Below are 27,071 nucleotides of genomic sequence, written 5' to 3' on the forward strand. Positions count from 1 at the left end.
AGTTCTTTTATCTTATTGAAATTATTACTGTTATTATTAAGGGAAAAAAAAGCAAGGAGGGGAATGTCAGTAGGTTTTGTTGTTTTTCTCCACTATTTGCACCACCACCAGAGGGCTTCATGCTCTAGGTTCTGGAGCAATCTGATTGAAGAATAAGCTGAAGGTTGGATTTCTTGTTCCCACTTCCACTGACTGCTCCAGGAGAAAGGGGCATATGCTGCAAGAAGGGCCCTCAGCTAATCCATGGCACCAGAAGATTGCCATGACAGCATGCTTCTGGGAAAGGCATTTGGAGCAACCAAAAAGAAGGCATTTAGGATGCAATTTTGCTTCTGTGATGTTTTCCCCCTGCCTTTCCCATGACAGAAGATGGGGTGAAGTGTCGCATTGCAAGGTGGGATGATACACACAGCTGTGGTTTTGCACAAAAATAAAATGCAGAGCGGTGAAACAAGCTCAGACAGGAAATCACTTATTTCCTTGTGCTGCTGCTATGACAGCAATGTTGATGTTGGATCTTCCCTACATGAAAAATAAAAAGCAAGTTCAACCAAAATAGGGCCCGATTCCTGTAAGGATGAGCCATTGCCTCCTCTGCAAGGTAGTTTTCTGCAGCCCCTGGGCACAGAGCATCAGCCATGCAAACTGTCAGAGGTGGATGGTAGTACATTTGTCATCCTTTATCTACAAGATGCACAGCTCTGAGTGGGAAAAAATTGTGATTTAATCATTTGGTTGAACACAGTAAGGAACAAGGAGGGATTTTCCAATAATACTTGAGGTGGTTTCATTCTTATTGCCCTTGAGACAGAGATTTATTGTCTTGTCACTTGATGGCAACTGCTTGCACTCTTAAGTTCTGTGGCACCTTGGGAAAGAGGGTAACAGTTTTTAATGACCAAAAAATCTCATGTCATTTCATAAGGGAACACTTAGGATTTCCTGGCACTGGAGTGCGCTCTGCTGTAGCTTTCACTGCAGCCTCTGTGCTTCCTCTGAGAAGATGCTGTGTGCTCTTTGCTCAGCCCATTGGCAAAAAGGGTGAACCTCATCTTGATTCTTCTTCCCTTGCAACTTTCTCTCGTTGTGTTGCCTAAGAAAGACAAGTAAAAAAGAACTATTGTTTCATCAGCCTTTTTTGCAGCACCACAGGCAAATTTGAACTTTCCAACAAAGTCGAAGCAGGGAGTATTTGCGAGGTTGTGTGGCAGCAGTTGACGGCAGAGGACAATCAATACTCCCCATCAAAACAGCTCAATAGCCTCATGCGCACCCACAGAGGTTTTCTTTCCAGATGCTATACTTTGTCCTGGTAACATTTCCAGTTGTCATCATGAACCTGAGTTCTTATTTCACCTGCAAACAATTTAGCTTGGTTGGTGTATTTGCAGACTCGGGTCAATCCACCTTCTTAAGAATGTGTGGAAGAGCAGACCTACACCAAAGAGCTGGCGATTTTGTGAAATAGTATACAGGGGACTGCACCGGTGTGCATCTACTGACTCAGTTTTAAGGCCCAGGAGAACAGTGGGCTGGGCACCCTGTCCTGATCTCCCATGGACCTTCCTGGAGCAGAAGCTCCGAAGCAGCCTTCCAGCTCCAGCCATTCGGTGGTTGTGTTCTCTCTTGTGCTGGGTTCACCAGTGTGAATCTGTACCAACTCAAAATATGAGTAATTTAAAATCAATGTAGTTTAAGTGAAACACTTTTATTTTTTATTTCTTCTTTCTGGAACAATCAGAAACTCAATCTTAACCATGAGGAGTACACTTTTCTTTTTTTTAAATGAAGGCTGAGGTTTTCACTTTGTCTCAGGTTTATGGCAAATGCAGCTCCTGCAGTAGAGCTGTGCTGGCACAGGACCATGCTCAGGCATCTCAGTGCTCAGCCCAGCCATGATAAACCTGCCTGCATCCCCTGCAGACAAGGCAGTCATAGCCAGTGACTGTGTGGGTTGGGAGATGCATGTCTGCCGCAGGAGAAGCACATGTCCACACAGCTCAAACTAACTGCTGCCAAATGCCAGCATGTCGACCACACCGCACACCTGGGTGCCATCCAGCAATCTTGCTGAGAGTGTGCGCAGCCCACTGTCTGTGTTACCAGCAAGGACGTTAAACAGTGTTGGTTCAGTACTGACCCCCAAAGAGCACCACTTGTCATTGGTCTCCACTGGGACATCAAGCCACTGACTGCAACTCTTTGGGTGTTACCATCGAGCCAATTCCTTATCCACCCAGTGGTCTTCGTCTTCCTATATCATCTGGATGAGTTAAAGGATGACTTTTACAAAGTTACAAAATATTTCACATTTGTAGACCTAATAAGAGAAGACTTGCAAAACCACCAGTAACAGCAACAACCAACCAGACAAAACCCAAGGGATTCCAACTGAAAGGCAAAGCCAAGCGTGAGACAGAGTACCTGTCACAGCTGAGCATTCTAAAGCAGAGGGAAGCAATCAGATCAGCCCCAGAGATGCTAGGTTGGCTCTAGTGTTTTTATAGCAGATTGATTGTCCTGGGAGCTTTGTGGCTCCTACAGGGTGAGTCAAGTTCATGATAGAAAGTATCAGCAATGAGCTTTTATGTCATGCCTTTGGTGTGCCATGGGGCAGAAGTCCAAAGGCAGCATCATTTTGTACAGCTGGGTAGAGCATTTAGCACCTCTCCAGTGCCAACTCTGGGAGGTGTTATTCCAGGGTGAAGCCTTTTTTTTTTTTTTTTTTTTTTTTTTTCTTTCTTTTAAAAAACAGTTTTTTGGTCCAAAATTGGAGTGAATGTAATTGGCTTTGTGTGTTTTCTCAAATCTTTCTCTGGTGTGGAAAGTGGAGGGTGAAAAGAAAGGAAAGACAGTTTACTCACTTATCTTTAATGATTTCCTTTGGTTTCCTCCACCCGTCAGTCATCCCCACCATATTTCCTGAAAAAGGACACTTTTAGCAGCGGGCAGGATTTTGACTGAACCTCGCACTAGTTTTAGCCCAGCACATATCCTTTTGGGGGATAAAAATCAGTAGGAAGACTGTATTAAGCCTTCTAACTTTTTAGCATAACAAGACATTTTTTTTAATTTGTTTTTTGTGGAAGGGGAGAGAGCCAGAAATGCTTCACCTGTTGCTTTGAAGCTGCACTATTCAGAGGAAACAAAACAAAACCATCGAACAGCAGCAGATCGGTGTAACAGGGACAAACAAGAGCAAGCCAACATCTCACCCACCCTCCCCGTGCCACGTAGGCTCAGACAAACCATCCGGTGGCTGTGTCCCATCTTCCAGCTGCGAAGGAAATACTAAGGCAGAAGGACTGCCTGATATCTTTTATTTTTGCTTCAATGTACTGGAAAGTACCGCTGCTGCTCAGTTTTGGCAGCTTTCTGTGCACCTCGGGATGCAGCCTCCCTTCTGGTCCCCACTCTCCTCCTAGGGCTGCTTACAAACCTTTTTTCTGCTCCCCAAAAGCAAAAATAACAACACGTTTGACTTCTGTCAGTTTAAACATTTTTGTTTTAAATTATGAAAAAATACCTCATTTTTATTTCAGATCCCTTTACCACTTTTACTTGTTCTATTTTCTTTTAACTAGCTGTGAATGAAGTTTCTGTCTGAAAAGTTGTGCTGACGAAGCCAGCTCAGTTCTGCAGTCTCAGAACTTATCTAACAGTGCACCAAATGGGCAGATTCATTGAAACCAAGCCTTTCTGCCAGCAGTTCTGTAACAAACTGGCATTTTTTAAGGAAAAATATGCTTCACAGGAGAAATTCCAGTTCTTTTTGCCCAAATCATTGTATAAAGGCTTTCGTAACAGTCAAAAGGTCAGTTTGTTTTTTCGGATAAAGAAAGTTCGTATTTTCTTCTAATCGTCTCTAACAGAAAGGGAAGTAAAAACAGGTAAGCACATTTTCGGTAGCTAAAATTGCACATTTAGATCCTTCATACATTTGAAACACTGTTGAAAAAGTATTTAAGTAGCTTAAGGTGTTCGTACCTGGGCTGGGGCACCTGGAGATTTGCCCAGGGCTCTGCATTTGGGCAGCCACAAAAGTGTGCAGTGCTTTCAAACGATTTGTTAACAGCTGGGCTCATGTAAAATGCACAGAACGTGATCTGCTGTGGGACGCTTCACACCAAAATCCATGCATCACCTAATGATGTGTGGGGGAATTACATTCTTTGCATGAAGCAAGAAGCTTCTTGCTTGCAAATGGGGCACAGGAATTGGCTTCCAGATGGACAGACCGACAGAGGGAGTGATCAGTTCAGTCTAACGAAGACTGGCCTTCCCCTGGCTCCATGCTTATTCATCTCTGTCATGGAGGAGCAACCTTGAGGGTATTTCCAAAGCAGCTGGTGGTGCTCTGCTTGCTGAGGCCTGTTTTTCAAGCACTGTTTGGACCCTCGCTGGCAGCACAGGGTATGTGTGCACTCCTCACCACTCAGCATGTTCCCAGCAGAAGGTTCCAAGTCACAAACAACTGAAAATAGCAAAATGATCTCATAGATCAGTTGCTAAAAATATAGAGAAGACTCTAGTTACAAACACTGTGGTCTGCTGGTTTCTTATTCAAGTGACAGAAGAAAGCATCACAGAATCCTGGATTCTGTCCCTTCTAGAATAATTTTTCCTTTCTGGTGTTACTTCTGTCCTTTCCTAAGCAACACTGAGGTCACACTGAGACTACTACAGAGGCCCTTATGCAGAAGGCAGTGCGGGGAGTGAGGTGGGCACATCTCACATGGCTCACCACTTTCACCCAGAGGTACCCTTGTTGCAGTCCTGCTCCAACAGCAGAGACCTCACATGCAGATCTGAGATGGCCGGTGTCTTCCCAGAGGACATAATCCCTATAAAACTTCCATGGGGGCAATAGTGTTGGCCAGCAGCCTGATGTCGCTTAAGGACCCCATGAAATTTTTGCATGCCTGGTGGTGGGAGAGGAGTCACTGTGGAGGTAGCTCCTTGCTTATGCTGGTCCCCAGCTTGGAAGCTGAAGGGTCAGTAGCAAAAGCACGCTGTGCAGAACTCCTTGGCTTTTCTGAGTCAAGCAGAGGGAGCTTGACTACAAACACAAATGCACCCTGCCAGGGCAGGTTGGCATGGTGGGACATGTTATGCTAGATGATTTCCCTTCCCTGCTCACACCTCATGAACAGGAGGTTTCCACACCTGGGATGGATCTAACTCACCACCTTGAATTTCACCCTGGTGTCAGCCATACTCTGTCACTCACTCTGGCACTGCCAGTGTCACAGTGGTACTGTGGCACTCTGGCCCCAGATCTGCCCACTGCTGCCTATACACTGCTGGAGCTCAGGGCCTGGCAGGACAGCACGGCAGGGCCTGCACAGTTGGAAACTGCTCCAAGCAAGAGCCTGTAAGGGATTTCACAGCCTCCAGGGAGATGCACAATGGGGCTGTTGTGGGTGTTCGAGCTCTTCTGCAGGAGAATTAAATTCCTGGTGATTGAGCAGCCCATGTCCCAGGACCCCCTCCAGTCTACCTGGTCTTCTGGCTTGGCAAGGTTGATCCAACGCAGGCATTTGCCCAGGGCGAGACAAGCTGCGAGGTCAGAGCTATGCTTGACAGCCCTGTGGTTGTGGTCTCCTCTTCCCATGTGACATTATTGAGTGAACTAAGGCTGACAAATATTTTCAGCACATTCTTTATCTAAAGGTATTTCCTTTCATAATTACGAATTGCAGCAGAGACAAGGATTTGGCCAGCAGCGCTTCCTGCTCAAAGCTAAATGGAGAAGGAGATCCTAAATGGGGAATATCATCTGTAGCTTTCCAGTTCAGAGCACTTTAATGGCCAGTAGTGACAAAGGGAATTAATAGAGCGTGGGTCTGAAAGCTGTTGTCTTTCTAATATTGGGAGTACATATCTGTAGAATAACAAAAACCATCAAGGTATGATGTTAATTCCTCCAGCGCATTAATAAAGTATTATGTTTTAAAAACTTGTGCAGTATGGAGTTATCAAGGAGTTAACTATAATGGGTTTAAAAAAGGTTCTTTCACTGATATCTCATCACTGATTCACATATCGATCACTGGAGACCATCAACAAGCATAACCACTTTATCAGAAATGCCAGAAGGTTGGCATCTTTTTGCTACAGTTCGGTTTATCAGTGAACTAGACAATGACGTAAAACTTCTGCTGGCAAAAGCTGTGGAAGAAGTGGAAACTGGGAGGTAGTGGAGAAGGAGAAAGATGGGTTACTGATATGCAAAATTGCCTTGTCTGGCCGCAGTCCCATGGCACCCACTGGCAGGTAGCTAAATTCCAACTTACGCAACACCAGAGGCAGACACGCAGACTGTCTTGGCAAGCAAGAATTCAAAGACAGATTTAAGTGTAACCATAGATGATCACTTCAGCATAAGCTGCCAGTCAGGTGGCAGCCAAAAAGGCTGATTACACAACTCTTCATGTACAAAATGAAGCTACTAGGAAGAAATGGGGCAAGGATGGATCCCTTTTCATGTTTGTGAAAGATCACAGCACGTGAAAGATCACCGTTAGAATGTCTTTAGTCTTTATAGACTTTTCTTCTATTTATAGAATATTTGTGAATCTATATGCGCCCATCTCTTGAGATACAGAGAGATTTGCGTATCTGTGTGTGATAGATACATATATATACAATTATACGTCAGTGATCTCAATACAGCCTGTATACATAAAAGAAAGATTTTCTTGTCCCAAAGGACTCTGCCGAAATAGGAGACTGCCGCCGTATAAATAAAACGGCAGAATTTTACCAGAATGTTGCCATTTACTACTGAGAAGTTTATTCTAATATAGCAAAGATAGCAGAAGAACAAGGATCAGTGTCACAAATTCCCTGAACTTTCTGAAGCTTGATTTTCCAATATTCAAGGGGCTTGTGATCTTGCTATCAAAGGCATAGAAAGGCCAAGTGGTTTGAAGTTGGACAAACTCAAGTTTGAAACTCTAATGGTAGGAAGGAAGTTACTGGGATGACTGCACACAATATTTCAAGAGGAAGTCAGTTCTCTGAAAGAATCAGCAGGTGTGTGCTAAGGGAGATCCTATAATGTAACTTATACTTTAATTCCAAAAAGGCATCCCACAAGATTCCTTACAGAAGTCTTTAAAGGATTATAGAATCACCAAGGTTGGAAAAGACCTCTAAGATCATCCAACTGCCCACCTACCAATATTTCCCCACTAAATCACATCCCTCAGTACAATATCTAAAGGTTTCTTGAACGCTTCCAAGGACGGTGACTCCTCCACCTCCCTGGGCAGCCTGTGCCAGTTCCTCACCAATCTTTCCGAGTTTTTCCTGATATTCAGCCTGAACTCCCCTGGTGCAACTTGAGGCCATTCCCTCTTGTCCTATTGATAGTTACGCAGGAGAAGGGTCCGACCCCGGCCCCCCCAACCAAATCCTCCCTTCAGGTAGTTGTAGAGAGCAATGAGGTGTCCCCTGAGCACCCTCCAGACTAAATAATCCCAGTTCCCTCAGCCCCTCAGCCCCTGTGCTCCAGGCCCCTCACCAGCTTTTTTGCCCTTCTCTGAATGCATTTCAGGGCCTCAACGTCTTCCATGTACTGACGGGCACGAAACTAAGAAGCTAAGAAGTTTTGTAAAATGAGGGGAGGTCTGTGGATCCAAAGATAGGAAATAGAGTAGAAAAAGTACTCAGCTTTCACAGACAGGAGTGGAGTTTCTTAGTGATCTGTGCTGTAACTCATGGTGCTCTGCATGTTATGAAACAGTCTGGAGAAGGATGAGTATGATGATAAGGAGATGCTGGAGTTGCCGAGTTATTTAAGGTAATAAAGATGTGTACCAATTGGGAAGAATTGCAAAAGGATCTTATGAAATGTTGTGACTACAGATTAAATTTGGAAATGAAATCCAGTGTAGAGAAACATAAACTGATGGGCATAAGACATAACCCTACTTTACATATGAAATGATGCATTATGAGTCATCTACTACCAGTTATACACAAAATCCTGGAGTTAAAAAAATAGTGTTATTAAAATGTCAGTACAAAGCTAACGAGCACAAAAAACAAGCAAACAAAAAAAAAAACCTGAGCAATTCAGATGCTACAAAAAAGCAGACGCTGTAACACTGAACTTAAAGCCACCTGGATTTCTGTTAGAAAAGGTTTAGAGAGAGACAAGAAGAATACAGAGCGGTGAAGAGCTTCTGTACAAAGAGTAACTATGTGGGTTGGGACGCTTCAGCCTGGAGTGGGACTACAGCACAGATCTACGTATGCCTGGATGGTGCGGATGGGTGAAACGTCCTTTCCTTTTCCAAAGGGGAGAATCAGATGGCACAAGAAAGTAGCAGTTGGCAGATTCAGACCAAACAAAAGTACCAGCTCTTAACACAGTGTTCAGTTGTGTGATTATCATGGATTGTTTCAGGTGCTGAAACACATTGATTTAAGGAGAGAAATTCAAATTCAAAATAGATCATTTACAAGTTACTAAACACAGTGTTTCCTGTGGCTTAGAAAATAAATGATCTGTGAACAAGGGGCAGTGGAGAAATGGAAGATGGCACTTCATGTTTCACTGTCAGCATGAGCACCATCCTGGCTTTTTTGCTTTGCTGGCTGTGGCTCACTCCACTTCAGCTGCTTGAGGCCTGCAGCACACTGAGCTCACCATGGAGGTAGCCACATGAGCTACAGCAATCTCTAATAAGCACAGCTTCAGATGGCAAGGCAGAATATCTAGTGTCAGCCTTTCTTATTTAGATGAAAGATTTATCAAAGAAAGTGTTTTAGGAAAATGGCACATGACTGCTTGGTGGAAGTGCATTTCATTCTCTTTCCTAATTCCAGGTGTTCTAAGGAGCTAGGGGGAAGTGAATTAGAGGCAGCCTTAGCCTACACACATCTCAATAGCCTTGCCTTTCCTGAAGTATAACAATCACCTCAATGATTGTCATTGTGCATAATTGATTGACTGGGGAGGGAATTATTATTTACCATCATATCACGACCTGCAAAGTCACTTCCATGCTCTTCTCACGCTGGTTTACAGCATACCATATATTCAGAGACTGTATGTGTCAAAGTGCCTTTGGGCTGGATCCCCTTGTAGCATGGGAGAAACTAACAAAACTCTTTCCACATCATCCCCAGTTCCATACAGACTGTACTGATCAGGGATGGAACATGAACGTGCTTTCTTACACAGGTAGAAACAGAGGCCCACCAAAAACGCAATTATGTTTTGCTCCAGGGATCAGGATGGCAGCAGGACACACATTTCATATAGTGTGCTGTACTTCCACAGTGGATACAAGACTCAGCATTGCAACCTGTGAACACTTGAGGACTTTGCCTTGCTGTTCTGCATGCAGTGCAGCCTCATTGTCTGATGGGTTCTGCCATGGGCGCAAAGCCTCTGGAGTCTGGCTGAGACAGGTGAGTTAAGAAGCAGCTGCAGAAATCAAGCTAAGTGAGCATTCAGCTACATTGTAGTAGTCCCTACAAGGATTATAACTGTATGTTTTGACATACGGCATCACTGCATGTATAGTTTTCAAGAAAACAAATACTCTCAGCTTTGCCAGACCCAGGTCTTCATTAGCATGTTCATGACCCTAAGTCAGGACATGAAAGGCTGCACAGGGACAGCTTTCTTTTCTGGTTTCACTGTGTTAATCTATTTGCTTTGGTCTGAAGGTGTGGTGTAAAGATTGCAAAACTTTGTATGGAGGTGAAATCTTTCTTTTATCTTGTGCAGATTTATTGATGCAATAAAAACAGGTAGTGGTCTTCAAGCAACAGTGCTGCAGGTGAAGCTGCAAAAAAAGACAGCATGGGATGAATGGCAGCTTTAATGAAGTTTGTCATTGGCATTTGGATTAACAAGTTGCTATAAGCCTTGAAAAATGGATTAAGGCTAAACTGGTGCACATTAACAGACCACTGCTTTGTTATCGCAGGGACGTGGCCACACTCTGCTTCGGTTGAACAGCCTCAATGCTTTGCAGTAGATTATAGGATAGACTTGAACCAGCTCAGCTGAGACAGAAATCACAGGGAGGCACCCTCACCAGAGGGAGATTAGCTGTCAAGCTCTGACCCTTCTGTGATTTACGGACATATCCCTACCCAAAGCCATTTAACCCACAGTTTATCCTCTTAAATTGCAGGAAAGGCCACCGTTCTGGCACCAAAAACCAAGCTGCAATTCCTTATGCATAAACCAGGTAGCATCTTTTGGATCATGGAAAACTCCCTGAAAGGGAAGTGTGCTCACTGCTGTCACTTCAATCAGCTGAGGAAATTGCATCACGGTGACCCTTGGAAAACAGCTTTCCTCTTTTCCCTTTTGCAGAAAAGGGAAGGAAGTTCAAGACTGATATTCTTCACTTTCTCTTAGAATGAAAGAAAGCCTTGCAAGACTTAAGAGTTCTCTCAATTCACCTGACATGAGAGTAATATTTTTATTAATCTCTTGGTGATAGGAATACTCAGTCTTCATAAAATAAGTTTCCTTGTCATAGAATCATAGAATCTGTAGAGTTGGAAGGGACCTTTAAGGATCTTGTAGTCCAACTTCCCTGCAATGAACAGGGACACCACAAGCAAAGTGCCAAGAACTGGATCATCAAAACTCCCAGGATTCATCAATGAAACATAAGAAAATACACACAGTTAAGTATACAGACTGATTAAAGTATGCTTGTGTAATTGCATGTAGAGATGCAGAAACCATGCTGTTTCAGATACAATCCCAATTGCTAAAGTTGTACAGCCCAGATGTTCTGACTTTTTTTCTCAGATGTAAACCAGCAATGAAGTTCTGCTACTGCCCTCCTCCTTGGAAGATTTGCAGGAAAGGGAAAAACAAACATTGCTGGAGATGCGATGGGCTCTTTCCTCCTGCTCCAGCCACGAGTGGGATAGAGAACTTCAGTCCTGAATTTAGGAAACTTCATCATAAATCGAAAAGCTTAAAAAATGTATTTAAAAAGCCGTTATGAGTAACCAGATAAAGAGCTGTAAGGAAATGCTACAAAGTACGTTACTTGAGAAGAGTTCTATGGCCTTCACTCCCAAATCCGTTTAATTGCTCTGCGTTGTCTTACAGCAGAAACCAGCAAAAATAACACTACAGGAAAGGAACTTTTGGAGGAGCTCTATGGCTGCAAGTTTTTCATCTCTTCCCATAAAAAGAAGCATTTCAGATAAATACAGCGAGTATTTTTAAATCATTAACAAGGCTGGCTGTGCTATCAGTAAAAAGAGGATAAAATGAACGTAATACCTGCAGAACGGTAGTGCTTCCACTAAGCATGACTTTACAGAGCATCTTTAATGTCAGTGTTTCCATACTTCTGACGGCTAGGTTCTTCAGGAGGCACTATGGTGTTCCCCGCATAACTTGCCTTTGTCTGTCACATTTAAGCCACGGGGGATCACCATGCACTAAGCTGCTCACCAGCTTCAAAGCAGGTGCGTGCCTACAGGATGCTGTTGGGAGTCTCATGGACAAGCAGAAGTACGCAGTGTTGCATAGAGATACAACTACCATTAATTAAATATCAGCAAGGCCCTTGCTGCAGGCTATAGGTGCCCTTTCCTGTATTCCAGTGTGATGGGAAGGGAAAAGCAACAAATAAAAAGAAATAATCTTTACACTTGTATTACAGATTGCATTTAAGGGACATTTTGTCATTTGAAGTTTTGTAGAAACTAACAGTGCAATTACTTCCAATTATGAAAACCCCATTCAAAGGGACTGGAGCTATTCGCTCCACTAAGAGATATTTTCAATAGATACCAAAACATTTTCACATGGCCATGTGAAAATTAAATCATCAGTCTTTATTTGAGGAAGGATTACGTGAAGTGTAGACAGTGGATAGGACCTTATAGCGAGTCCAATCACAAGTGCTCCATCTTCCCCATCCCTGGAGGCATTCAAGGCCCAGCTGGATGTGGCTCTGGGCAGCCTGGTCTGGTGGTTGGCGACCTGCACATAGCAGGGGGGTTGAAACTAGATGAGCATTGAGATCCTTTTCAACCCAGGCCATTCTACAACTCTATGCTCTTTAAGCAGAACACACACAATAGTGAACCACAGATACACTTGCACTCTGCAAGAAAAATACTGAGAAGGAAGGAGAGTTCAGTTTTCCTTCTCTTCTTTAGAGCAGAGTTGACCACGAACTGCACGGCAGCTGTCAGATCAGTTCTACAGCAGACCGTGACAGCACAGCTATGCTCCCATCTGTTTGGCAACAAAGAGCACATGAATGAAGTCTGATGCCCAACATCACAACTTTAAGACACAGGCAAATGGCTCTTATTTTCACTGCCAGAACTAAACTTTATTTCCATGTGTATTACATACTGGTATTTGATGCCAAGTACATTAGAATTACTTTAACAGAGGATTTAAGTGAGGAATATTTATTCTCACTGAACAGGTTAAGAAGGAATGTAAAAACCTACAGGAAAAAGAAAATGTTTCAACTTAGTTTTGATTTTGGCAATCCAAACAGTTAAGTACTCTTCTATTCTCTCCTCCCATCCTTTAAAGTAGGAAAAAAACATCTTTTCATAATCATGCAGCTCAAGAAAAATAGTTTTATAAAATCCATTTCTTATGCTAAATATGGTTACAAATAAGGTATTAACACAAAACTCCCAGTTCCTATTTTTAAATACAAATACTGTGTTATATTATGAAATGGGGATAATTAAAATATATCGATGACTACAAATCTAGTAATTTAAAGCAAGCTTAAACATGCTGTTTGCTTTTATGTGGAAGAATTAGGATACTGTATGGTTTAAGCACTGCAGTAACTTCTGTCAACTCCTTGATGCCCAAAACGACAAACCGTCAAACAGAGAAACACGTATTTGGGTCTGAATAGCACCGGGTGTTTTTCTCCCCAAGTCCCCTCTTTTGAAATATATCAGCAACTACCAAGATGAGTGACATGACAACTTCCAAGGGTGACGTGCACACACACAGAATTTGATCTAAGACTCCAACAAGCAAGCTACATTTGAGACAACACTGACAAATACTGATGCACATTGTGATACAAAAGAAAACAGTGCTTCCACAGCGTATCCTCAGTTCCCAAATACAAAAATATCAGTTATGGGTAGTTAATAGTTATCAAAATTTTTATTGGTACAGAATGAAAGCAGCATTTCTTTTTTTTAAACTGTACATCATAAAATTCCCTAGTGTGGAGGAGCAAAATAGGCTCTGTACTATTTACCTGCTATTGGTACTAAGTCCAGATTTAAATCCCTTCTTGGCCAAATACAAACAGTATCACTAATAGCAAAGGGAAGGCAGTTCCTCAGTGTGAAAGGTCAGCATTTAAAATTTTACTAAAGCGCTATTTTTGAAACAATACATCACTTAAATGTATAATTACATACACTAACAGTGGAAAACAAGTTTTCATGAACAAGAACTATTGAGACCGGGCATAAATATCTTAACCACAAACCCTAGAGAGATTCTGAATGCTTTGATGTGGCCCTTTTTGGTGAGAGAATAAAAACAATGAAGTATGGCTTTTCAATCTTCCTTTAAATGCATGTTTCATATAACTTTTGTAGGCTTAAATTATTTCAGAGGACTTCAAACATTTTCCTTTACTGTCATTTCCTAATTAGAAGCATTAATTATATAGTATATGAACTCATTGATCATTAAAATACAGCAGCCATTTGCTTTTGCTGTTGTATTTGCACGTTTGTTTAAGTAAGGGAGGTATTCCTTCTGTAGCGAGAGCCAGCCTACAGTACTAACGTTTCAGAGGTTACTACATAGCTTCTCAAATGAAATCCTCAACAGTTTTGTTTTCCAGCAGATATTTAAATCAGGCATATGCAGAGAGCTCGTACAATCAAGTGCAGACAGTTCAGAAATCTCTCAAGCACTGCTTACAGTTACCCTCTGCAGAATGAGAGCCCCTCCTCACCCCAGTGAGATGGGGGAGGAGGGGAAACAGCTCTGCCATTCGTGTAGGAGTTTGGCTAGCATAAAGTTTTATTAAAGTTGTTAACAAAAATAGTTAAACATTTTTTACAATTTAACATCCAGTCTGACAAAAGGCAAATCAATGAAAAAAATACAAAAAAGTAAAAAAGTGCACTACCGAGTCCAGTATTCTGCTTTAAAGTCATGTCACTTACAGTATATGAAAAATAAACCCAGAAGTGTAATTACTTTAAAATACACCGCTTCCATATTTCAATATTTTACACATATATTCTATAGTGGAAGAGGAGATCTCTTAAAAACTTTACTATTAAAATATTGAGGTGCATACGCCAAGTGGGATAGACTTGGCAAGTTAAGTTGCAGTAGAGAATCCTTTCAAATTTGGCATTCCATTTACATACCTCACTGTGCCAGCAAGGCCTGTAAGTACCTAAACCTTCTAAAAAGAACAGTAACTTTCTTTGATGCAGATTAACTAATACAGACAACTACAAGAAACGGTGAGGTCAGCAATTCTAAAGGATCTTAAGGAGATACAAGTCCTGATTTAGTCGTCAAATGGTACAATGTCACAACAAACTTTAAGGCCGTGTTTTATTTGCTGATTAATGGACAAAAGGCAATGGATTCCCCCCCCACCAAATATTTTCTTGAAAGTCTGTGCTCATAAAAATCATGAAAAGTTGGAAAGACTTACTTATTGAAACTTTAAATATATTTTACACAATCTTGTTTGTACAAAAATACAAGTTAAATATAAACATAAAGCAATCATGATAATTTTATGTAAATCCATTTTGTGATATTCTGTTATATATAAAAAAGTTCAGCTCTGTCTCATTTGTGAAAAGATCAATACCAGATTGAATCACTACTGGCAAAGGGCCCTAAAAAGCACACTTTAGCATTAAATATGTTTTACAATGTAAGTACCATTTCCTGATTTTATCTTTTCTAAAGGCTGGCAAAAGATAGGGCAGTATGTCCATAAACCAACAAATAATTTGGCTACAATGTCATAAAACACAAACACACAAATCTGTACAGTAAATCCAGTAGCTATGCAGTACATACTTGTTACACACATACACAGACGTGGAATGAAACTTAGTGAGACGCTGTTTCTAGTTCACTGTTCTTCAGCCTGGCATTTTGTCTTACTTCATCAAATGAATATGACTTCGTTACTTTCCCATTCTTAAATACTGTATGAAGGAGATCCTGCAAGAAACACCACCGATTTAGCAACGGTCAATGCACAAACAATACAGGTTACACAAATTACACAGAAACTCAAATGCAAGGACCCAAATCAAAACTGATGAGACTAGAGCTCGTGCCTCCCATCACACCCAATCTTTTCACCTTCTGTCTCTCATTGCCACACAGAAGAAAGGATTTAAGTTACCCTACACACAGACAGAAGTTCAGTGCAGAGTAGTCCCCGAAGTAAGCTGTCCACACATGGCTAAAGACAGAACAACATAAGCTAAATAGACTCTGCTAGATTAGCTAGGAGAGGAGGCACCAACCAAATCTTACGTACAATTCAACTGCAGAAATTTAGATGAAGTCTTTGTTTTCTATACACAACTATGAAAGATATCTTTCTTGACAGTCAGTCTCCTTTGCATAAAAATTCTGTAATACAGCACATCGAGAAGTGCTCACAAACAGCACACTGAAAGCAACAGGCAGAGCTTTGTGCAGAAAACTTAGCATAAAGCAACGTCAGGCAGCTGCTATGCCTGCAGACCTATCACATAGACCCATGGCTTTAGGGAAGCAGGGCCTGCAAAAGAGTGCATCTCTCCATCATTCCCCAGGGAGCCACAGAACCTGCACCACACATACAGCCCTGTCCAACATCCCATTACAGAAAACATCTTTACGTTATGACAGAAATGAAGGAACCATATACTGTCTTATTTCAGGCCCCAAGTCTTATGACTGAGTTGAAGAGATTTCTCAACTCTCTTAACAGAGATTCTTACTATTATCTAATCTAGACCTCCCCTCTTTTAGTTTAAAACCATTATCACTTGTCCAATCATCATACTTCCAGAGAGTCTGTTTCTTAGGTCTTTGCATCCACTGCATGTTATCTATGGAGATTGTCTGCTTTCTGTGTTTACATTTCTCAGAGATGTCAGTTTTATGATTATTGTTGCATAAAAACTTTGTGCCTAATAGTATTCCTCTGACTTGTAGCACAGAAATGTGTCTCCAAGTACCAGAAAACACAAGAATCTTCCAGCTTTTAATGGCTGAAGTACAATTTGATAGCTTGCTTATTTTCAAACCTCTTAATTCAGGAAGAGACACGCAGTTAAACAGTTTAGTGCTCATACAATGAAAAATTAAAGAGATTTCCAGCTGAAAGCCTGGAGACTGGCCTAAAAAGCATGTTTATTTTACTGAAATAGCACTTAATTTTGTGATTGCAAAAAATTAACAAGGAAACTGAATTTGTGGATTAATTTACATCTTTGAAAACTGGGAAAATCCAGGCACAGAACATTAACACCTGAAGGAACTGTTTTACAAATCTCAAATTGGAAAGCAAATATAAGTTCAATAAAAATCTACCCTTCTCCCCCTTCACCTCAGGATGTTACTTGAATTGCAGAGCATGGCTCATACAGAAGTACTTGGCTAGCATAACACTCTCACAGAACATCTCAAGTGGGAAAGGATCCAGAAGGATCAGTGTCTTGCCCTCTAGACCTTTCACCATCTTTGTTGTCCCCTTTTGGAGGTTCTCCAATAGCTTTATATCCTTCTAATGTTCTATTACATTAAGTAGATATTACATTAATTATTATAATTATATATTACATTAAGTACATTAACTAGTTTTGGGAAAAAAACAGTATCTCTTGTTTCTGAACAGAGGTGGATAACTGTACAATCTGGACATTCTAACAACATCCTAACATTTTACTGGTACTGAATTTTGCACTGGAGATGCTTCTGAAGTACTGAGGACAGAAGTTGAACTGATTAAAAATATAAAATTTAAACTATTAAAAACATAATTTCACAGTTTGTTTTCAATTAACTTTCTTTCCAGTCTACTTCTGCATGAAGAGCAATGTAATAAGCCTTGAAAATTCATACCTGCCCATACTCTTCAAGATCTCCCTTTCCTTCTTCAAGTGTCACAAAATCTCCAGCAGGTGTCCTGTGCAAAGACAGTCGGCCTTTCTTTGACCTTTTGTTTGGATCAGCTACCGGATCCTTGAAGACATTTACCTAAAATCAAAAGTACATTGGGCTTTGTTGGAGTTGCGTACCTTGCGTAGATGGCAGTAATCTAACAGGAGGTATGAAAAAGTTTGTCAAGTGGGGAGGCCCTGGCTGAAAACATGATGGTAGAAGTAGTATAAGACATACCCCAAGACCGTTGGTTACCACGTAGCTACATTTGAAGGAACAGTTTAAGAGATCTCTAGTTAGCTTCTGCAACAAAGCTCCACCAGATCCAAAGGCGATATTTTCAATACTCCATTTATTCTTCTTCATTCCCTCCACAATCTAATAGAAAAAGAAAATTATGTTAGAATATGCTCTTAGCCATGCTGTTTTTCCATCAAAATAACACACTACTTAAACAAAATGCTTTTTACAAACAATTGAACCAACTAACATTCAGTTTCCAGGAGACATACGTAACAATCCTGTCAATACTTGGCATGCAGCAGTTCACTTAAAATTTAAAAATCACAGTGTCTAGAATTAAGAGTAGCAATCTAGAAATGGAAATACATAAAGCTACTAAGAACATGTTTTGGCACCTTCTCAAGCAGATACAGATTAATGTGAACTGCACTGGTATCAATAAGTCAACTTAAAGCTTACTACAGCATTCCCCTCATCCCATTCTACCTATACAAACATGACATCCCCTAGCCTAGAGTCATGGGTGCTAGTTTAGTCACACTCATAAATGGCCAAGATTTGTTTCCCTTGTTACCCCTACGTAAGGCTAAAAAGGTAATGACAGCCCCACTAAGAATGTTTGATCTCATATCTCCTAAATGTTTCACTAATAGAAGTACAAGTGAAAGCTTCAGATCCAAAGGCAACATTTTCAATACTTCATTTATTTTTCTTCATTCCTTCCACAATCTAATAGAAAAAGAAAATTACAACAGAATATGCTCTTCGGCCATGCTATTTTTCCATCAAAATGGAAATAGCATGGAAATGGAAAATGGTTAAATAGCGAAGTCCCATCCATCCAGATAAAAGGAAGCTGAGGAACAGAACGGAAGGATATAACCTATGGGCAACAGTGCAGTTTCAGAAACCAACATCCTGAGAAATCTGGTAATTTTTTGTGCACCAAAAAGAAATTCCACAGTAACAGATAATACCACTGTTCCAGGAGATGCTGATGTGAAGTCATTTCTTTTAGAGACAGCTAAGGTAAAATGAAGCTTTCTAAAGGAAGGGAGCGGGGGTGGAAAGAAGTGACAACTTTCATATAGTAGTAAATGGATAGCTAATGTAAACAGAGTATATTTATCCATTTTGTTGCATGTAGGCTGTCTCAATGGATACCCAATGTTACCAAGGCCCTTTGGGCTGCCAGGGCACACTGCTGGCTCGTGTTTAACTTGCCATCAGCCAGAACCCCTGGATCCTAACTACGAGAGGGACTAACTACAAGAAAACAAAAAACAAAACAAAACAAAAAAAAGCCAACGGAAACCCACCTATGGGCATTTGCACTTGCTTTCAGAGACCTAGATATGAGAGAATATTTTGAACAATCTTCCACAAGATATTTAACAGAGATTTATTCCACAGAGATCTTTCAATAGGCTTTCCTCAATCTAACAGTAGCTGCTTACTCAGCCTCATCCAAGGTAGCAAGTAGAAGGACTCTCAGGCCCCACTCCCATGACCTTTGCCTAGGGAAGGAACCCTTCAAAAACTGTGTCTTGAGTAAACAGTGCCTGTGGATGCAGAAATCCTGTGCAATTTAGTAGTAGTTACCTCATCATTCTCAACAGCAACCCTGTATAAGAACGTGTATTTTCAGGTGATTAGGTTCTCCTGGAAGCAGTTTTGAAAGGAGTATCCATAAAGGACAAAGGGCTTAAGATCATTACAGTGCAAATACAATTCTTCCTGATGCATTTCAGAAGCTACGTACACGACAAAGAAAGGATAATAAAGAGAACTTTCAATATCCTCTCATCATGCATAATACCCAGTAAGACAGAAAGAAACTAGCCTTGACTCACAGATAAGGACTCTGCTTATTTACTGCTGTTTTTTGATAAGGCAAATGTTGGTAAACCCCACCTGGACTCTGATCCAGTTCTATCCTTCTGTTCTGAAGCCTTCCAGAGGAAAAACCAATGGAGAACAATAGAACAGTTCTGGTGTTAAGGTTTTGACCACCTCCTGCTGACCATTATGAGCATGATTAACAATTATGACTCCAGGTTAGAGGATTTTCTTCCTTTATAACCATTTAAAGACATCTGGAAATTGAATGTTCAAAAGGAAGTCCTTTGAGAGTGTAGTATATTGTGGAGTTAGCAGATTGGAATGATTTTTAAAGTGAAAATACTAGAAGAAAGTCAGAAAAGGTTCCTTACCTGTTCTACCAGCATTCCCTATTAAAACAAAGAATTTTAAAATCCAGTTTATACTGAGTTGTTTTCTATATTTTTCTTTCAGCTAGTTAAAAAGTTCTGATCTGCAATTACTCATTTTAGCTTTCCTCTTACACCCATTACTCTCACTAGATCCATAACTGGTCATGCCTAGAATCTAAGGCTGATACGGAATAATTAGAATGATCACTTCCATAGGGGTTTAGAGTGAAAAAAAGACAGCCACAACAGTGCATTTGTTTATGTAAACTCCTTTTTAACAAGTATGAATTATATTTCAAGATTTTTTTTGTTTAAATAGCAAGCTATTATCCATTCTTTCACAAGTCAGCATAGTAACCTTGGTTTTGCTGACATAGAAGGAAAGAAAAATCCATGAAATTTTAAACATGACTAAAATAGGCTGCAAGCTTGTGGTCTTTTTGCTCCAACGTAACTTGCTGCTGCCAAATTAGAAGCGTTGCTTTCCTCCTTTTCTGCTTCCCCTAGCTCAAGACAACAGTTTCTATTTCTCTTGTATTGTGCCAGTGATTATTATCCTGTTTTATAGGACAATTTCATGCACTACAAAAACAGAAAAATTGATTCCTTTCAGCCAAGTTGGTTTGCTGCTACATTACAGCATAAATTAGTTCAGTGGTCAGCAGTTCAACAATCAAAGCTGATGTGAGGTGCACAGCAAGATTACAGTTAGACAAGATGAGAAGGTGGCCAGTAAGCAGCAGTGAGTTACACCTATTCTGTGAGCCCCATGGAATTGGACACTTTATCCACTTCTACACATTACAGGTAAGACTTTCCTCACAGTCAGCAACAGTTTGAGGAAAATATCAGCAAAGAATCGCTCCTTCTGCCTTTTATCCTCTCCCATTAGCTACTGGAATTATTTTTCTGCTCTATTATAGAACTCTGAGAGCAGTGCATTTTATCCTTTAACATAAGTAACTTTAATAATGGTTTTGGTATTCCCAGAGACTGGCTGAGGTTAGCAGGGAATTCTGATTCCATCTGGCCCAGCCCATCCAAGCAGGGAGGCTCGGAGCAGGGTGCCCAGGGCCATGGCCAGGCGGCTTTGGAAGACCGCTAAGGAGGCTCCACAGCCTCTGGGTGACCTGCGCCGGGGCTCCATCACTGCACAGTAAAGAAATGCTTCCTGGAGCTCAGACACAACTTCCTGTGCTCCACATTGTGCCCACTGCCTCTTGTCCCGTCACTGGGCACCACTGAACAGCACGGCCCTGCTTTTTTCACACTCTCCCTTCAGGTATTTATAAAATCGATGAGATCCCCCCGAGCTTCCCCTTCTCCAAGCTGAACAGATCCATCTCTGTCCCTCCTCATATGAGAGGTGCTCATGTCCCCAATCACCTTTTATCTGAATGCAACCAATGCTCTATGAGCTTATTACCTCTTAGAACTTTGTCAAGTATAATTGACAAAATGAAAACTGAGTTCCTACAAGAAATAATGGTCCAACATTTTTTCATTCAGATTTTCACGAGTCTGTGACACATGTACGTATGTTGCCTAACAATAGCACCAGGTTGTATTTAAGTTCTGTTTTAAAGCCACTGAGAATAGTAAGCTTATTTATCAAGCCTCTTCCCTTAGAATCTAACCATAAGACTTATTTCTCATGCCTTGCTTCCTTAAGAACATTAGCATGGATTATTCTCGCAAAGCTACAGGAATAAAATTTGCTTTCAAGGCTATGGGGAGCAGGAACAAAACTGTGGTGTATGACTGTACTATCAGCAAACAACCTCAGTGTGAACTCTATTTTGAGTGACAAACATCTCAGAGTTCCATGGTTGAGGTTAACATGATGCATACATGTTAAATATGCAGATGTTTCCTAACAGAGTTGAAGTTTCAAGCCAGCTAATAAGAATCTGAAAATGTATCAACCTAAGATAAGCATCAAAATTAATTTTATTGGATTTAAGTTTGTCCAACATATTTCTGGTTTTGAACTGTTACAGTTAAAGATGAAAAATGCAGAACAAACCTTATGAAGTCAAGTCCACCTCCTCTTACTTATCCTCCTTATCTACATTACGTTAGCTAGAATCTCCTTCTAGCAAACAGCAATGAAGTTTTAACTAGCTTCTAATGCAGCAACCACTAAATAACTAGATTTTTGTCTTGCTGAAAGGGCACTTCAGTGTCATTTCTCAAAGACTATGTATATTTACCAGATTCAGGCATCAATGATCCAACATGGTCACTCTGACTCAGACCACAGCCTAATCTGTGTTCATTTGGGCTTTCAACAATCCTTACTCCATTAGTCACCAAACCAATGGACTCCTTAACCTCCCCTTACCTTTGTTTTTAACAAGTCACCTTTAAAATCCACACCTTCAAAATTCCAAGTACAAACACTCATCAGAGCACACATAACTAATGAACCCAACCAGTTAATTAGTATTATTGCTGTAGCACAGCAATCACGCAGCATGCTTTAGCTGTCAATGAGAGGACCAAATACTGTGTCATGGTTCTATGTTTTTATGGTTTCAGTATTCCACATCAAAACATCATGTAGTGTATGGGGCATTAAAGTGTCACTGCCCCAATCCCAAGTACCTATCCCTGTACATTACAGCAGTCACAGGATCTGGCCTTTCCAGGTGGGGGGGGCGCTCTCTTGCTGCCTGGCAGTGGGTGCTGGAGGTGCTTTCCTGGCCATTCCAAGCTTTTCAGGTTTGAATCGGTCCCGGGAACTCTCTCTCTCATCTTGTCTGATTTATTAATCTCAATTTCCATTAAATTGTATATATTGTGTTATCTTGTATTCCAGTATTATAGTAAAATAAGTTTTCCTCCATAGATTGTTGGATTGTTGCCGCTGTTTTTTTCCTCCCTTCCTTCCTTCCCATTTTTGTGGGACTGGGGTGGGGGGGGAGGGCAGAGGCCTGTCGCCCCTGTCACAGACATAGATTGATCTGGTCAACTCCATGACACACTGCCAGATTTTTATCTGAATAAGGTTTGACAGCAGGACAAAAGCAAACAAAAACGAGACAGCATGAGCAGAAGGGTTACAACACTAAGGTTAGGATATGCCTTTTAGCTATTTATCCATCTTAATTATTCTCTGTGAGGTTTTAACAAACGTGTTTTACACAGGAGGATATCACAGCCAGTGTCTGGGACAAAGGGCAGGGAGGGGTCAGTAGCAAAGCTGCAACACCTAACTAGTCATAACAGATTCCAGATTAAATAGCAACATGGCCAGTACCACCCTGACATGTGAACAGGATCTCTCACCTCTTGCAACGTGTTGATATCCACACCATCCCCTTGAATAACTCTGAGATAGGGTGGCAGCAATTTGTAGCCTTTAGAGTTCTCTGTGATGGGAAACTTCTTCCCTAAGATCTCCAAGACCTATGGGAAATAAGGTTCAAAATAAAAGTAAGAAAGTAAAAAAACAAATATATCTACCATAGGCACACAAACAAAACTCACACCAGCCATTGTGGCAGAAGCCATTAGCTCAAAGCAGTCATAGACCATGAAGCTTTTATAAACACGTATCCAAAAGCTAATCCAATCCATGCTTCCCTTCTTTCTCTCTTTGGTTGCTGTCATTTATTGCTATTCAGATGTCATCTGACTTTTTTTTTTTTTTTTTTTTTTAAATCACCTTTAAGATGGCAAAGGAGGCTTTCAGTTTTCTACAATTTTCTTAGCCAGCACTAACTTAAATGCAACTCTTCAGATGGGATTTTTCTTACTTACTATGATGAAGATAATTCAAAGTTCCTATTTGTGATGTCACTTGCCCAGAAGAAAGAAGTGTTAAAGCTGCATGGATTTGAGAGAATACCAGTATCCCCAGAGTCTACCAAATTTAATAAAACAGTGTGGATAGCTACTCAAATTCAGAGGTACCAACAGCTTTTATTATTTTAAAACTTCAACCATTTCTGCATACAACTAGACAGCCAGAAGTAATTTTCAACTTACAGTTCATTTGTCATTGACTTACATACAATTCTTACATATATACAAGTCCCATACAGGAAGAGAGAAGGGTGTTTAACTCATATTTACACCTTAAAATGGTAAATTATTCTAATACAGGACTCCAAGATACCTAATATTGGAGGAAAGAAGTCTTACCTGCTTGGCATTTGTATTAATACAAATAAAAAGAGGGAAATAAATAACTTTTTTTTTTTTTTTTTTTTTAAACTGATGAATCTTTCTAACATCATTAGAAGAGCAACACTGGTAACTGTTACAAAAGCTTCAAGAAATGGTATGCAAGAATGCATTTAATGAAAACAACGAAGCAATTTAGGCTGCAAAGGAGTTGCCGTATCTATATGTAAATGAGATACAAGTTCAGATTTTTCATAGGTATGCTTTTCAAGGCACACTAAGCTAGAACATTATGTTTACTGGCCAGCCAATCATTACAAAACAAACAATTGTCCTTCCTAATCTCATATATAGAGAACTTAAAGCATTACCTTTAAAACAGTGTCAAGGGGATTCCCAGAATCTGGTCTAATAATAAGTGGTGCCTCTGGACTTCGGCCTTCAATTATATGCCTTAAGTCGTCACCCCATATTTTTTCACAAGCATTGTAAATGTCGTAGCTGTCACTAACCACAGATACAGGCACTGAAGAAAACTGTGTCACTATGTGTTCAAAAGCATCTTTTTCGTGATCCTTCCCCCAAGCTGTTATGGTACTGTGAAGTCAATTGAAAAAAGAAAACGCATTAGAGCAGCATTTGTGTTAAACCACACGTTCTGCATTTCCTAACAGAAATAAACCAAGATAAGAATAGGCAGTGTGATTACAGGACAGCACAAATTACGTTCTTATGTGCTCTGTCTTGCGTGGATAGCAAATGTACTAACAGCAGCACAGATTCATCTCTGGTAGCTTAGACAAACACTGGATATGTAAAGCTTCTTTAACCTGTAACTTAGTTTTACTTATTTACTCTCTGTATTTGTGAGAGTTTCTCTTAGATCTGAAATGCAAACAATTAAGGAATTATAAATGCAAGAACAGATCATCTGCTCTGGAACTTCAGACTATCAAATGGGAAGTAGAGAATTAGCAGCATAAATTAGAAGAATCTTAACACTTTTTTTTTTAAATTTGATTTTGGATAACAATTTAAAACCACTAAGATCCCTATCACAAAGCTTCTTCCAGAAGAACCTCAGAGCTTTACCCTTGGTACAAGGGTACAGGCAAGCACATGAAACAGAGTTGCTAAAAGAAGGAGTAAGTTACTGCATGCCAGCTGATCAGCAGACGCCGTCTGTATGTGGCTGGCATAACTTACATCAATAACTTGTGTGTGAACAGATAAAACACTTGTATAAAACATAGGTGTGCAGTAAGAAATAACCTGCGTTGCAATTTTTCCCCAAAAATGCTAGCGTTAACTTTTAAGTGGACGAGCCCTGGCTCACAGGACCAAAGAGAGAAAACAAAATTACTTTCCAGGAGGCTGGGGCACCCACAGGAACAACACCTGGTGGTGGTGTGCCAGAAGGAAGCACCACACACAGCACCACCTCAGATTGGAAGCTGGGGAACAGCAGAACAATTCTGGAGAAATCCAGGTCTTTTGCAAAGAGCCACTTCGTGAACCAGCTTGAAAACAGAGACTGGTCTGCATTAGGCAGCACACACTCAAACAAAAGACAGTTTAAGACAAAGTATGCTCTCACACTACCCACTTCCGCACACTGTGCAAAAGATGCTTCCATGTGTTTTCTGTCATTATACAGAATTTTACAGTCACTTGCTCCATTGTTTGTTTGTTTGTTTTTTAAATCAATTGTGGGGTTCAGCCAAGAGATGTGCCAGGCAAATTTTGTTACTTCTATATCAAATAGCAGTTCTAGAACAGCATTACAGCAAGGATCCAGGAAGTGAAATGAAACAAAGTACCTTTAAAGCTGATCACTACCCTATTAGAACTATTCCTGTAACCTTTTCTGTTATCTTTCTTGCAATTCTGAATGAAAGCTTCTATTCAAAAGAGCTATATTTTGTACTAGCTAAGAAAAAAAAAAAAGGTCTTTCCTTCCTTTGTGCTCATTTCAGTATGCAGATGTACAAGTAATACCCAAAGATGTGCACTCAGTCTTGACTCTGTAGAAGATTCCAATATCAAAGCAGAGATCTTAAACAGGCATTTCAGATGAACTCCTTACTCTCAAATTCATTCACAACAAATAGAGGATTATACTATTGGCTGAATCTGTTATGTTGATAGGAAACTTTAGAATAAGGAAAATAGAGTGGGAAAGTTGTACCTCATATAGTTTTTCATTTTATTTTAAACAAAATTGTAAATGTGAAGTTCATAACACACATCCTCAGTATCTTTTTCTTGTAAGCTTACAGGTTCCATTTTAAAAATAATCATGTACGTTTAGAATCATATAATACTGTGAGTTAGAAGGGACCCACCACCAGGATCATCAACTACTTCACTCTGTTGGGAAGTTTATAGTTTAAAAACACTTGCAGTTAAGAACAACCACACCACTGTTGAGCCCCTAGAATGTACAGAGGTGTCAGTACAGAACTTTAGCTTCGTCATCTGCATCAGTCAAATACAGCATGGAATAAATGAAACAGCTTAAGATGAAGTGAAGCTTCCACTTTTCCTTTAAAGTGGAAAAAAACCAAACGCACATTCCTAGATATAAAGATGAGTAAGTTTAACCAAATGTACTTTTTCCTATTAAAAAAAAAAATTAATTGTCAAAAATCCTACCTGTGTTCAGCAGCTGGAACAGAATATCCTGGAACTGGATCTTTTGTTCCATAGTACTTCTTAATTAATGCAATTCCAGCTACAGTGTCTGTTCCTTTGAAGTTCACCAAATGAGCTGAAGCTCCTATTCCTGCAGTCTGAAAAAAGATGCAGCTCTCAGTTGCCAGGCCAAATATAGAAGCCTAAAATCAGTTACTGGCTAGCACCGATTTGAAACAGCAGAACTCTGACTTGGTTCCTCTTTTACTAATGCACTCTTCATGCATTTACAGGAATGACAATTTCCAAGGTGAAGGAAGCTCTCCCAGTCTAATTCTCAGAGTTCAGGCACACTCCACGCATCCAGATCCACTCCCTCCACATAAGTCCAAACACAGCACTCTATGAACTCACAATTTCACCGTTGCACACAGTTACCACTGTTAACAAATACACACTGCTGTCCACCATGATTGAGATCAAACTTCCCAGATTATTAGAAAAGCTGTATTACCTCTTGTGAAGAAACTCCCCTGTAGCCAAAGTCATGCAGTTTATACTCCAGTCCCTCCAAGCTGCCAGAAGTCTCCAGCAAATATTTGGCCAAAATCTTTTTCTGCTCTCTAGAATTTGTAGCCACTGTGATTGGATACCACGACTGAACAAGAATAGTCTGAAGCAAAAACCCAAACCATTATTAG

At 40.5% G+C, this 27,071-nt stretch overlaps 1 protein-coding gene across 2 annotated transcripts in view; it reads right to left on the reverse strand.

Moving 5' to 3' along the window:
• Positions 1 to 12,319: 12,319 nt before the first annotated feature.
• NAMPT (nicotinamide phosphoribosyltransferase) overlaps positions 12,320 to 27,071 on the reverse strand; it is a 29,644-nt gene continuing 14,892 nt past the window's right edge. For both annotated transcript variants that reach the window (XM_042872405.1, XM_042872404.1), the window contains 7 exons: positions 26,885 to 27,043; positions 26,392 to 26,528; positions 24,108 to 24,333; positions 22,897 to 23,016; positions 17,387 to 17,527; positions 17,111 to 17,245; positions 12,320 to 15,211 (listed from right to left, as the gene is read on the reverse strand). In XM_042872405.1, coding sequence (XP_042728339.1) covers positions 15,098 to 15,211; positions 17,111 to 17,245; positions 17,387 to 17,527; positions 22,897 to 23,016; positions 24,108 to 24,333; positions 26,392 to 26,528; positions 26,885 to 27,043 — 1,032 coding nt within the window. In that variant the 3' untranslated portion in view covers positions 12,320 to 15,097. The remainder of the gene's footprint in view (positions 15,212 to 17,110; positions 17,246 to 17,386; positions 17,528 to 22,896; positions 23,017 to 24,107; positions 24,334 to 26,391; positions 26,529 to 26,884; positions 27,044 to 27,071) is intronic.

The sequence above is a fragment of the Lagopus leucura genome, unplaced genomic scaffold (genome assembly GCF_019238085.1).
Source record: "Lagopus leucura isolate 7727_CA_CO unplaced genomic scaffold, USGS_WTPT01 Super-Scaffold_100008, whole genome shotgun sequence".
Classification (NCBI taxonomy): Eukaryota; Metazoa; Chordata; class Aves; order Galliformes; family Phasianidae; genus Lagopus; species Lagopus leucura.